General features: G+C 40.5%; 1 protein-coding gene across 1 annotated transcript in view; it reads right to left on the bottom strand.

Moving 5' to 3' along the window:
- Positions 1 to 13,488, bottom strand: part of ccnd2a (cyclin D2, a) — a 163,425-nt gene that overhangs the window by 65,671 nt on the left and 84,266 nt on the right. Inside the window, exon 3 of the mRNA XM_079683275.1 lies at positions 96 to 146. Coding sequence (XP_079539401.1) covers positions 96 to 146 — 51 coding nt within the window. The remainder of the gene's footprint in view (positions 1 to 95; positions 147 to 13,488) is intronic.

Genomic DNA, 13,488 nt, shown 5'->3' with positions numbered 1-13,488 from the left:
CAAGTTCAAACACAGAAATAGGACGCATGGACGAGATGTTGCTCACATGAATCGGTAGCTCACGTAGGCAAAGAGGAAAAAAGAAAAAGTCTTACCTGAGATCACCTCCTGAGGCTAGTCCTGAGCAAATCCCACTGATGCCATTCCTAGAAGACACAATATGCAGTCAAGTATGAAGACAGTCAGAGGGATGGTGAATGATTTTAGATAATGACATTTGCAGGTAACATAGAGAAGCACCGCAGGCACAGAGTTCTGTAAGTTGTCATCATTACATGCCATTATATACCATGACAACAAATGGGAAATTCCTGAAAAGCGGATAAAATAAGCCCTGACACAATTTGTTTGTTGTGAAATTAAGTCTTTAATGTGTCTAAGATATGATACTTTGTCACTGTAGTAATTTTACAGTTTAAGTGGGTGTGACATTTCAAGCACTGGTAAACACAAAAAATTGTTTTAAAGGGCGCCCTATTATGCTATTATAGAGTTTCATGTTTTGTGCCTCTACTGTGATGTTTTAATGTTCAAAAAGCTCTTTATTCTTCTCATACTACCTGTGCTGCAGCACCTCTTTTCACCCTCTGTCTGAAACCAGAGCCCAGTCTGCTCTGATTGGCTATCTGGCCGGCTCTGTTGTGGTCAACCGCTTAGAGATGTCCCGCCCCTTAGCCTATCACGTACAATGTGTTGGAGCGCTAATCACAAGTGTAGCGTAGTGATGCCACTATGTTTTAGCCTTTGCAGAGCATTTAAATACACACAACCTATATTACACACGACCGGAAAGGGAAACCCCAAAAAATTATAATATGTCCCCTTTAATAATTATTGAATTAAATTACAATAAAACAGAAGTGTGCCCGTCACATGAAACCAGATCTCATAGCAGTGGTTTCATGTAACATGAGAAAAGAAGCTGAGTTAATAAATAACTGCTATTTCTTCCCCTCCTCTCATACGCACTTGAGGCCTTGTCACTCATCACAATGATTTGGATGAGGAGAGCAGATTATTCCACAAAGGAGCCAATTGACTTAATGCTAAGTCTCCTTCCTATCGGGTGTAATCTCCTGCTTTCCTCATAGAGATCATCTTATGAGAGCGATGCAGTGAAGCCTGAGGACCTTTCAGCACGGCGGGTCAGAATGCTAACTTGACTTCCGAAAGGTAAGGCCCCACCCTTCTCTCCCGGAGCTTCGTTTTAAGGGAAGATAAGGTTCAATTCACCTAGGGGGAACATAAAGAGTTGGAGACGAGTGAAGCAGTAATGGAGCATGGGAGGTGGGGAAGCTGTGGCATAAAAAGGCAGTGAAATGTGAAGTTGTCCAAACACATATTTTCCCTTTTGTTTTCCAAACCGAGTGAAAACAGCGGGAAAACAAAGCAGGTGAAAAGCAGCGAGGTTTGAGTTAGATCCCTCAATCTTCAGAAGTCAGGTAATGGGATCAGCTGAATGATGAGCAAGACATCCAGGACTTAAGATCCGGCATTGTCTGAGGTGGCTTTTTAAACGTCTCCTATTATCCATCCTGGTCTTTGAAACCTGAGCTCCTGGCACAGCACATCAGTTACCTGCTTCCTGATAAACACACAGACAAACCTCACCAGTATGCAGTTCAGAGAAAACCTGGATCAACTGTTTGTCCTGTATCTCTATCCAAACCAGTTTGATGGCATGGGACAATATTTATAACAGTTGATGAAAGTGCCAAAGAACTGCACCTTCCTCTTTTTCTTTGGAACTCTGTCATTGTTTTTGCGTATTTCCCTTAATCCTCTCTGCCCCTATCTCCATGCATGAGTGCGCTAACAGTGTATTAACAGCTTAAAAGCCTGTGTTGTGTCCTGAGATGACAGCAGCTGCTGGGATGGGCCACACCGAGAGCAAGAAAATGCTTCAATGAAAGGGGAATCTCCCACAATGCCACACTCATTAGCGCTTCAAACAGCCCATCTTCAGTTCAGAAGCAGTGGATAAACAGCTGCATTTTCTCAGGGTATTAGCTAGTTTCTGTGTGCGTCTGTTTGGGTGTGTTACACAATGTTATAACAATTCATCCAGGTGGGTGACGACAAAGAGAGAAGGGGGCAGGTAGAATCCCAGACTCACTCTGGCTCCCTAATCTCTCCTTTCTGACACACACTTTGATTTGTGAGTCGATCCAAAGCCTGAACAAACAGCCCGTCCCGTCGCCACCCAAATAAAGACTGCGAGTAACTTTCAGTCAACTCTTTGGTCTCCCCAGCATTTGTTCAAGGAGGTTCACCTATCTTCTCAACCCCAGGTTAAGTGAAAGGAGAATCAGTTGATTGGTAGATTTCAGTGTCTTCCCCAATTCTCTTTGTCAGGCTGTTTATTTGAGGCCTGTTAAGAATTCCCCCTCGCTGTTTGTCCCTCGCCAGCATGACCAGGCAGATGTTCCTTCATAGATTCACACTTATAAATGCATGAAAACATACAATCACACAACACAATGTTGACAGAGATGTTTCAGATGATCACACATAGAGGACAGATAAAAAAGAAATAATAGATAACCAGGAAGAAAACAGAGGAGAAAGGAAGGTGACGAAGGGAAAGAGCTGCAGGCACTTCATAGGACAAAGACATGAATTCCTTTCCTGTTTAAGCAGGTAAGCATAATTTGTTCTTTGACTTCATACTGAGAGCGTCTATTAAACATCTGTGGAGCTGATAAAAATACAAAACAAGTCATATCTATTCCGAGCCACCCTACACTTACCCTACCTAATCCAGTGAGCCATGCAGTAGCACTTGTTAAAAACACTGCATACTGTATACACTGCTGCTAAGAGCCTGGCAGTCTTCTAAATGTTAGCATGTTTTTTAGCCTCTGCACAGGTGACCTTAATGGCCAGAGGCATTATATACTACAAATGTTAAGAGTACTACTATTACCAGTATTGTTACTACTATTAATGATGAATAAGGAGTAATAGAATCAAGTTGGGACATTAAAGTGCCATGATTATGGGTGTTTGATGATAGTTACCAGTTTTATTTTTAAATATATTTTCCTCCTTGTGTCCCTTCTGGTTTTACTTCCTGTGTTTTCCCTCCTGTGTGTTCACCTGCTGCCCATGTGTTTCACCTCCCCTCTCCAGCTGTGTCTTGTCTCTGTGATTATCTTGTGTGTATTTAGGTCTGTCTTCCCTTATGTTCTGTGTGCGATCGTCGTCTATGTTTCCTTCCTGTCCCTGTCCGCGTTTCTGCTCCTGTTCTTTGTGTCCTCTGGCTGGTACTTGTTCGTTTTTCTTTGTTTTGTGGTTTTTACGTTACCTGGTCTGGTCCCTCTTTTTGTTACAGCTTTTTAAATAAAAGCTTGCCTTTTGTTTATTTTCCTATAACTGCCTGCCCTGTCTTGGTAATGCGCTTGGCTCCAGCAGCCTTACCCTCACCGTAACAGATCTAGAGTATAGGATATTTTGCTGTTAGGTGCAGTGGTCAAATGAGCTAAATGAATTTGCAAAATATGTTTTAATGACTTCACCAATCATGTTGTTGTAATGGATGGACAATTGAACCGGCAAGCTAACCAATCAGAGCACACTGGGCTCTGGTTTCAGACAGAGGGTGAAAAGAGGTGCTGAAAAATAAAGAGCTTTTTGAACATCAAAGCATGGAAATATGTCACAGTAGAGGAACAAACTACAAATATGAACCAGAACATTAGCACAATATGTCTTCTTCAAAATTGACCAACATTATTCAGATTATACTGATAGTGGTTTGATAAGGAAAGCACTGAAATAGTTGTGCTTAATGATGTCAGCATTCCAAGGTAAGCGGCAGGTGAGCTGTAGTAGAGTGCTGCTAAAGAGAGCTTACCCTTTCACATAAAGGCTGACAGTGAAGGAGTATTGAAGAAGTGATGGAGTAAAAGACCAAGCGGTTCACAGCAATAAAAGTGATACATCAGATCTGCTGTGACCCCACACTGTGTCCTGCAGTCTCTGTGTGTCCCACCACAATCCTTCACATGTCCTACTTAAGACGCGAAACCTGTGCTGACAGCTCAACCTGCTGACCCCTGTGACCCGTCTGCCCCCTCCTCCTGGGGCGGGATGCCGCTGGAGGGAGGAAGTGACACGGCTGTGGAGGTGAGAGGTCGACTCAGACCATGCATTTCAAGTGGAAGGGAACAAGATGGATGGTGGCGGCTGCGGTGGAAGCAGCATGTTTTTACTAGTCAAAGAATCTCAAAGGTTTCCCCCCCCCCCCCCCCAAAGGACAACAAATATGTCTTTTTGGTTATGGTTCACTCTCTCCCTGAGGCTAGGGAAGATATCCTTAAGAGGAGGTTAACTCGAAGAAGCAAAGAGTTTACACTGCAGACCTTTCCTGTTGCTCAAGATGTTTTTCCTATTTTCTACAAGTTTTCTCTATCTTTGGGATACTCACACTTGGACTTGTCTTCAATACTCATCTCACCTGCCTCGGTTTCAACTGAAACCCTTTATTTATTTATTTATTTGTTAAGCCTGCTTCCTGATTTTGGCAACGGGGGCTAACGGTAGTAAACAAAACAGTAGAGGACGCCAAGCTAAAGAAGGTTACCTGGGAAAAAAAACTAGAAAATCTTGTACTGCTAAAAGCTTTTGGACATGCCTTGTATGCATGGAGCTGGCCTGAATTGAGTCTTCACTTAATGTATTCTATCCAACTGACTAAGTAGGAAGTGCCATCAATCCAAAGAGTAGATACAGAAACAAGGCATTGACTTGGAGCTGCACTATCATGGCTGTTAGCTTTGAATCACTTGCGTTACGGTAGCTTCATGTTTTACTAATGCAATTTTAGTTGTTTTAACTTAAACCCTTATAAATACTATGTAAAGCTGGAACAACAAAATGTCAGATATACCAGCAGCTCATACAAAACGATTGTTTGAGATATTTGAATCACCTGAGAGCAGTTAAGGGTTATGGAAAGGTGTACTGGTTGAATTGTGGAAGTGACAACATTGACAGGAGTTGGGATAAGAACAAAGCCGCCCAGTCAAGATGGGTGGTTGAGTCAAGCTAAACCACCTCATCTATAAAATCCACACTCCACACGTTTGTTATTGTAAGTCTACACAGGAGGCAATACAATCTTTATCATGTCTGGTGGACATTTTTCTTTTTCAATCTTTAACAATCAACCCATCTACCTCAAATATAAATTGAAAGTGTCAAAGATTTTACCTATAACTTCAGACTAATGTAGTGACTTATTTGCACCATCAAGGAGAAAGCTTATATTGGTTTAATTTCCCAATTATGCACCGAGTATCAGAGTTCTCTTTTGATGCAGTTGGGGCCACCCCTTGCCAAACTTTAACACAACCAATAATCTTTGTCGACAATATGCAAATTAGAGTTTGACAACATTAATTGGTAACGGTTGCACATTTTTTGTCCACAGCTTTATGCTGTAAATCCAGTCTTCATTTTCCCGGAGAGAACTACATAATAAAAGGGGGCTTGAAGGGAAGCAATATTGTGCAATCAACATTTATTTAACATATATTAAAACGAGAACAACTATTCTATTGCTACTTTAAGAAGATCATAATATAAATGGGATCACTTCACGGGAAAACTTTTACATAAAATATATGCTGAAATGGGAAATAAATAAAAATAGAGCGATAATTGAAATCTGAAGAATGCTTAGAAACTACATTTTTTCTTTCGGTCAGAGGTTATAATTCAGACTCAAAGTATCATTAATGCCCAAAGCATGCCCCATGTTCCTTTCTCTCTGTCTCTCTCTCACACTGAATAACCAGAAGCTGAGTCTGGGGGCCACATTCTTGCCCTCTCCACACTCAGCTGCCAGCACAGCACGTGGCTTTGTGCTGGCTTCGCCGATGGCTCCTTTTAGGACTTCTTAATGGGTCACACACACAATACACTTTGTGTTACCGAGCGGTGACCCTCCACTGAAGGGATCGGAGGTGACACTGGGGTTCAGGTGGAGGAAAGGAAGAGCAACTGGATGATGACATAATTGGACATACAGGCCTACTCATACTGAAATGACAGACAATGTAACGGTAGATTGAGAGGTAAATAATTTAAAAAAACATCATAGCCTTATCTGGCAGTATTTTAAAGATGTAGACATTTGCAAAAACATATACTGTACATGCATAACCTACATGCACACACCAAATAATCACCTACAAACACACATACATATCATGAGATACATGCAAACAGGCCCACATACAGTACACACATGTATCCGCACACACACAGGCACGCACACACATGGATATGTCCAACAGTGGTGAACAGCTGCATTGGGTCGCTCTGGAGCGAGACCAGCCACCTCTTGGCCACAAAGGGCTGCTTGTGCCCCCGGCTCGCTAGGAACATAAAACACAAGAGATAAGACCAGACACTGTTTGCCAGAACCAGAGGACCTCCCTAAACAGGAACTGCAAGTGCAAGTGTTTCACACACACAGGTTTGCAGGAAAGCACACACATGCATGTGAATTACACACATACAATACTTGTTTGAATGTGTATGTTTAGGAGAAAATTGTTAAATGACATGCGTATATATGATGATGTGTTTAATGCCACCTCAACTGCGCTACTTACACAGCATTTGACCACTTGCCTCATCAGCAGGAAGTCGACCGACCCTTAACAGTACTTAACAGGTGAACTGAGGCTCTATTTGTTAGAGAGAATCAGCTGTGTTACCCAAAACATCTTATATTGCTGATGTTGGGGGATACCATTTTCTTATTTCGTAGGAAGTGATCAAAAAACACAAGTTTTGCCATTGAAACCAAACAGGGAAGTGCGTTACTCAATCCTTTGTGAAGAAGTTTCAAGACTTCAGCATGTCACTTTCGAAAAAAGATGTTAACACGTTCTTTCTCTCAGGAATAAAAAGTTATATTTATAAGCTATACGTTGCATCAAATATGTACACTCTGGGGAAGTGGTCACTCAGTTACTCAGATTTGTAACTTAATTCAAATTAGCAATACTAAATGCAGTATTTTGTTATAAGTGAAAGTCCTTTTTCAAAATCTTGCTTGAGGAAAAGTACAAAAGTATCGGCACCTGAGTAAACCTAAAGTACTCAAAGTAAAAGTAGTCCTTATGCATTGTGGCCCATTTCCAATAGCATATATTGAGTTATTGAGTTACTATTATGATTATACATGTGTTTTTAGAGATGTACTAGAGCTAATTTGAATAACGTGATATACTGCTCCTTTATATCTTAACCTATACATGTCAACGTTTATTTAAAGGTCCCATGACATGGCCATTTCTACTGATCATAATTCCATTGTTGAGGACATATAAACAGACACACATATATATTTATATAAATATATACAATTTCAGATTCAAACAAGTATGAGAGCACTCTCATAATAACGTAAAACTATCAGAGACTGGATATACACCCCCCCCCCCCCTCTCTGGTCGCTACAATGGGGAAATTAAATTACAGGCCAAAAGTTTTATTTACAAGTATTAAATGTAAGGACACCAAACCACCTGAGACCTGTCTGTCCGCCGCATCTACACGCGCACACGCATGCATGCACGCACACACACACTGGATGTCTCTAATACATATGTAAAGACACACACACACACACACACACACACACACACACACACACACACACACACACACACACACACACACACACACACACACACACACACACACACACACACACACACACACACACACACACACACACACACACACACACACACACACACACACACACACACACACACACACACTAAAGAATATAATATATATCAGGATACAGCCGTTGTGTATTTTATCATGTGAAGCACTATGTGGTTTTACAAAAACGTTGACTCTTTGTTAGTAGATATCTACTAAACTACAGCAAATAAAGAGAATAATGTGGGCCTGTTATACTGAGTGATATATATTTTACACACTGCTCTGCTTTCTGCACGGACCTCATAGCTGTTCTCACTGTAAACATTGCGTCGCGATGAAAGCAGTTACTAAAAGGATATCAAGGGGATGCATGCAGAGCTGTCATTGGCTGAGATAAGTCCGGCTGTGCGTCACGCCTCCACCGTTCCCGGAAATACATCCACGGAGGAGCCGTGGAGGACCCATCAGTGTATCCTCGATTATAACTCCTCCAGAGAGCCTCCTCGATGCTCGATCCAACATGGCGCGCTGAAATCCATTTTCGGGTCACTACCGGAGGACCGAGGATTCGAGGAGTTGAGGAGGGGAAATTAGAGAAATAAGAAAGGCCCCTGGTGTGTAACTGAAACTGCTGAACGTGTTTGTTGACATTTTTCCTTTTCAACTTTATTTTAAAGGGTTGTCCTCTTTTTAGTTAATTAGTTAGGTTGTTTTGCTCTGTCGACTTTGTCAATTGTTATCCTTTTTTCATGGTGATTGAGGTAACCTTTAAGCGAAATTCTGATAAATACAAGTGGTTAATTTAACATGATTCTTTGTAGAGAAGCTCAGTTTTACAGATGTGTTTCTAAAAGTAACCATTAGAGTGACTCATAATGGTTTTAGCTGAGAAAAGAGGCCAAATGTCTTCCATATAGGCTATACACATATGTGTCGTAACTGCACTTACAGTCCAACAAACGTTATATAAGCTTACTTTCGAGGTTCAGTCAAAGTGTTTCTGTAATTGAAATAACTTTTTCCCGACAGGTTTCATATAAGGTGATACTGTAAAGGAAGTTTGTTTTCTGAATGTGAATCTACAGAAAACCTGCTTCAACAATGAAGCTGGGCTCCATTCTACTCTATGTGGCTGTATTTCTGCTGAGTCATGATTTGTCCAGTCACCACTTGCAGGCCCGCACAGACACAGGGCCACACACACCATGACACAGTAGAGTCTGTGTGGCTTGGATCAAGGTCCACTTGCCGAGGGGGGGAGGGAAAACCCCCTAAACGTGACTGATGTCTTTGTCCTTATCGCTGCCCTTCTTCTTCTTCCTCTCTCTCTCCGTCTGTCCATCCATCCCCAGCCCCATCTCTCTCTCTCTCTCTCTCTGTCACCTCCCCATCTCTGTCCATCTGTCGCTATCATATCACCACTCCCCTCCACTGTTCTAGTCTTATGCAAAGCTTGTTTCATTCAATATAAGTATCATTTCATAATCTCGTGGGAGTTTCTTCTAAGTGAACGCTCAAACTTGATGACCTTTTGGTGTTTTAAATATTTGTGTCCGTTGCATCAACAGGGTGTGCTTCTTTGTAAAGCCAGATGTGTGGGGACGACATCGATGGGGAGATATGGAGGCCAGGCGCATACATGAAGCTGCATCACCCAGCAGTTTATTGTAATAATTTCCACTTCATTCATTAGCTGTCCATACTGATCGGTGGGCTGTGCAGCTGTAGCTCATTCATAACATCCACACACACAACACACATCCACACAGATACATGTATGCTTCCTAGACTAAATAACTTAAAAACTGCAGCAAGCAAATAGTCAAATGTTCACTTCTCTAAAAAAAACACACAAAAAACTCTCAAACACACTTTTTAAAAAAAAATGTTACCTCGTATGGTTACAGTGAGGCTTAGGGGATTTTACCAAACTGCAGTATGTATACAGAAGGTGGAAGCTTAAACATCTGTGTACGCAAATAAGAGTGAGAGGGCACTATGGTGTCTGAGACACCTGGGAGCGTGGTCCCTTTTGGGAACAAGCTCAGTGTTTAATACACAGAACAAGCTCACGGATATAATGGATGAACACACATAAAGGTAGTCATGCATACATATAAATATGACTGTTTTCTTATTGAAATATGCTCACAAAGAGAAATCCTTTTTTTGTCATACAGAAATGTTATTTTTGGGGCTGAAGTATTATTTTACAGTCATAACATTTTAGACAATATGAGTTTTGACAAAGTTTATTTTATAACATTACCTTCATTTTGAATAACTCAGCCATGGGGCGCGCATAATATTCAAAAAAGTCATCCACCCATATAGGGTTATTTTCAGTGAAAATCCATTGCATGGAACGAGTCAGACTGCGAGTGTCACAATGATGAATGGACCAGAGGTTTGTTCAGTTCTACTTTCAAATTCCACTCATTCATGATCGTGAAGGGAAGTTTGGGCGAAAAGCTAACTTAAAAAGGGGAAGTTTAGAGAGACAGACCAAAATGGCCAGAATCAGCTGATGCTGCAGGGACTGCTCTTTCAAGCTACATGTTACTTATTACTACAGCATAACTAACAAACAAACAAACAGAATAACAACAGTATGGAAGTATAGGTCTAAGATAGGCAGTGTTGTTTGGTACCAACTTCCTCTCAGATTATTTTGATCCTCCAACAATGTTCTTAATTTATTTCATTCAAAAGCTCAGTTTGAATTTTTATTTCTGACCTAACTCCTGTTTGACTGTCCCAGCCCATCAGAAATGCTGTTTTACATTTCCTTATAAAAAAACAAATGAAATGCATCAAATAGCAGAACAAATCAAGAAACTGATCAGGCTACAGAACCAATTTTTAACTTGATACAGACATTTCCCGTATAACTGGCTAGCCAATGGAATGGCCTCATTAGTATTTATGTATTGTCAATCAGAAAAAATAAAAATAATTTGCATATTCAAGATAAACCATCAGAAAAAATGTATACAATTATTTATTTTTTAAAGTACACAAAAGTTGGTCTACTTGTATGAATGCCTTTTTCTCATACTCCTATTGCTTTCTGCTACTATTGTTGCTATGGCGCCTTCTCAACATTGGCCCCGCCCACAGTAGTCTACATAGAAAGCCAATGCAAAGCCGTAATAGAGCATGTCACACAAGGTCACAGACACAGACTGCTGAGGTATGGCATCTCCCTTTATTGTTATTTTAACGTGAGAAAGCTGCATACCGTAGCTTTAATGATTGATCGACTGTCAAAACTCAGGTAGTGAGGAATCATTGCAAGTTTTCCATTTGTGCTATTGAACTGTCTGGCTCTCAGCAGCAGCATTAGTTGTTTCACTCATTACAGCTAATTCCTACGTCTTCTCCCCGTGCCTCCAAACATTCAACCGACATTTTTTATTTTTTAGGTATTTGCCTGTTTTTCTCTACATTTAGCCACTTGAAAAGGTCCTGTGATTGAACTTTTTAAGAATAACTCTCCATCTCTCCCAGAGGGATCTGACTAAACTTGAACTGTTGTCGGGCAAAATAAGTCCACATGACAAGAGGGGGACTGATTCCCATGTGATTGGTAGATAATTGCCATGTTTGGAATGGTGGAAAGATTCTTTGGAATCAGTGTGGCCACTGTTAATGGGCAATTTACTGAACATGAAAGGAGAATGCGGTATCACTGATTAACAGTAGCCACTAGTTCAGAAGAATAACTCTATCTTTGTTGAACCCTGATCCAGAAACATTTCCACTAACCAAGTAAAGGTAGTTCTCTCACGCTTTCTAATGTTAAGGGTTGATTTCCTGAGAAAAAGATAATAGTGTTGCAAGTGAAGTCAAATATGCACACGTTAACACCCTTAACACTGATAAGATTTAGACAAATCATTTCCACTTCATTGCTTTCACTTTAGTCACAGTTTGACTTGCTGTGACTCATAATCAAAAGGGTGGGCCAGCAGAGATACGTTAACATGCTTTGTCGCTAACTGCCTGCAGAAATGTGGGGTACACTGACAGCGTTCGATAATGCAGCAAACAGGATGTTTCTCTGGGTTTGCAAAAGAAGGATGTGAAATGATAGGTGAAGATGGAGGTGTGGCGAGCGGCGGCTGCAGGTTTGAACAGCTGACAACTCTCGCTCTGACTCAGCATGATGCTACACTGCTTTCTGCTGCATCATGAGCACAAGCGTCTTGCTGTAGAACTATTGCATTGTTCTGTATAGACAGAGAAGGGGTCGCCACTCTCCACCAACCTCCGATAAACTCAGCTTGGATTATGGTTCATGTTAAAACAATTTATCTTAGAAGAAAGATAGTTATTAAAAGATTCCTCCTTTTGGATTCCTGTAAAATGTATGTTTTTTTATATAAATTCTAACCTCACTATTGTTAAAATATAATACAATAGTTCTTCTCAATGTTTATTTTTTCAACTTTTAATGTGAGAGGCAACGGTTTGAGGTGCTGTTGTCTTGTACAGTATTATTGTTAGTGAGACATAACCAGTGGTGTAAGTTACCAAGTACATTTCAGTAATTCTTTGACATAATTGTACTTTACTTGAGTATTTCCATTTCATTCTACATTATACTTCTACTCCACTAAATTTAAAGGGAAATATAATACGTTCCACTACACTTAGTTGACCCTAGTTACTTCTGAAAACAAATGATATGCTGATATGGTATGATGCAATACTGTACTAGTATCTACATTTGGTCCACATTGACCAACTACAAAAGTAAAATGCTCTTACATGTAAAACACAGAATCATTTAATAACCATAATAATTAAATACTGTGAAAAGATCTGCACAATTAGTACTTTTACTTTTGATACTTGAAGTACATTTATGCTTTTATTTCTTCTGTACTTTTTTATAATGAAATGGGCCACTGTGCACTGAGTATTTTTTGCTTTAAGTATATTTTGATGCTACTTCTTTTGGACTTTCACTTAAGTAACATTTTAAAATCAGGACTTTTAGTTTAAATAAAGTTTTTCAGGTCCATAGTACTTTACTTTTACTTAAAGGATGTTAGTACTTCCTTCAACACAGGATACACCTTATGAACTGTAAGCTGAGTGCATGTGTAAGCCTAGTGTATGTGCTGCCTTCCCCTGTAGCCCTGAGCAGCAGCAGCTAGTGTTTTCCTCTGTGCCTTCCAGCAGCTGCACTAAGCCGGCCTTACTAGCGCCCTCTATGAGTGTTTGTGCAGAACAGAAAGCAGCAGAGCATGCAGGCAGCCGGACAGGACAAGTGCAGCACGGCCAGCGGCGGCACTCAGCAGAGACAGAGGTGCAGCCCCCAGGAAACAGCTGCTCTGCTGTCACTCACACTCACACCACAGGCGCGGGATGGAGTGAGTTACATCTCTGGAATTATACTTTATATGGCTTAAGAATGTGTGTTACATTATTTAATAATAATGAGGGAGTTCAGTTTTTTTAGCGATTGTTATATATCTATATGTTCAAAATGTGATCTCAGTGCTTAATTCATGCCTGTATTTTATATGAATGTAGGCTTATGTCATAACCAGCTCAACCCGCCCACACTTTTTAATTATTTTGAATTTGTTTGTCTGTTTGTATGCCAGCCATGAAGGGGGATACCACACCGAAAAAAAAACAGCTAATGTTAGATGAGGTTTTAGATGAAGATATTGAGGTGTTAAAGTGTGGAAATTACCTAATTCAAAACAGGAAAAAAAGCAGAGGAGAAAACTAAGATTGTACATTACCATACATAGAAGCTTGAGAACTTTGACAATCATA

This window comes from Notothenia rossii (genome assembly GCF_949606895.1).
Source record: "Notothenia rossii genome assembly, chromosome: 5".
NCBI classification, from domain to species: domain Eukaryota; kingdom Metazoa; phylum Chordata; class Actinopteri; order Perciformes; family Nototheniidae; genus Notothenia; species Notothenia rossii.
This window is presented reverse-complemented; position numbering and strand designations above follow the sequence as displayed.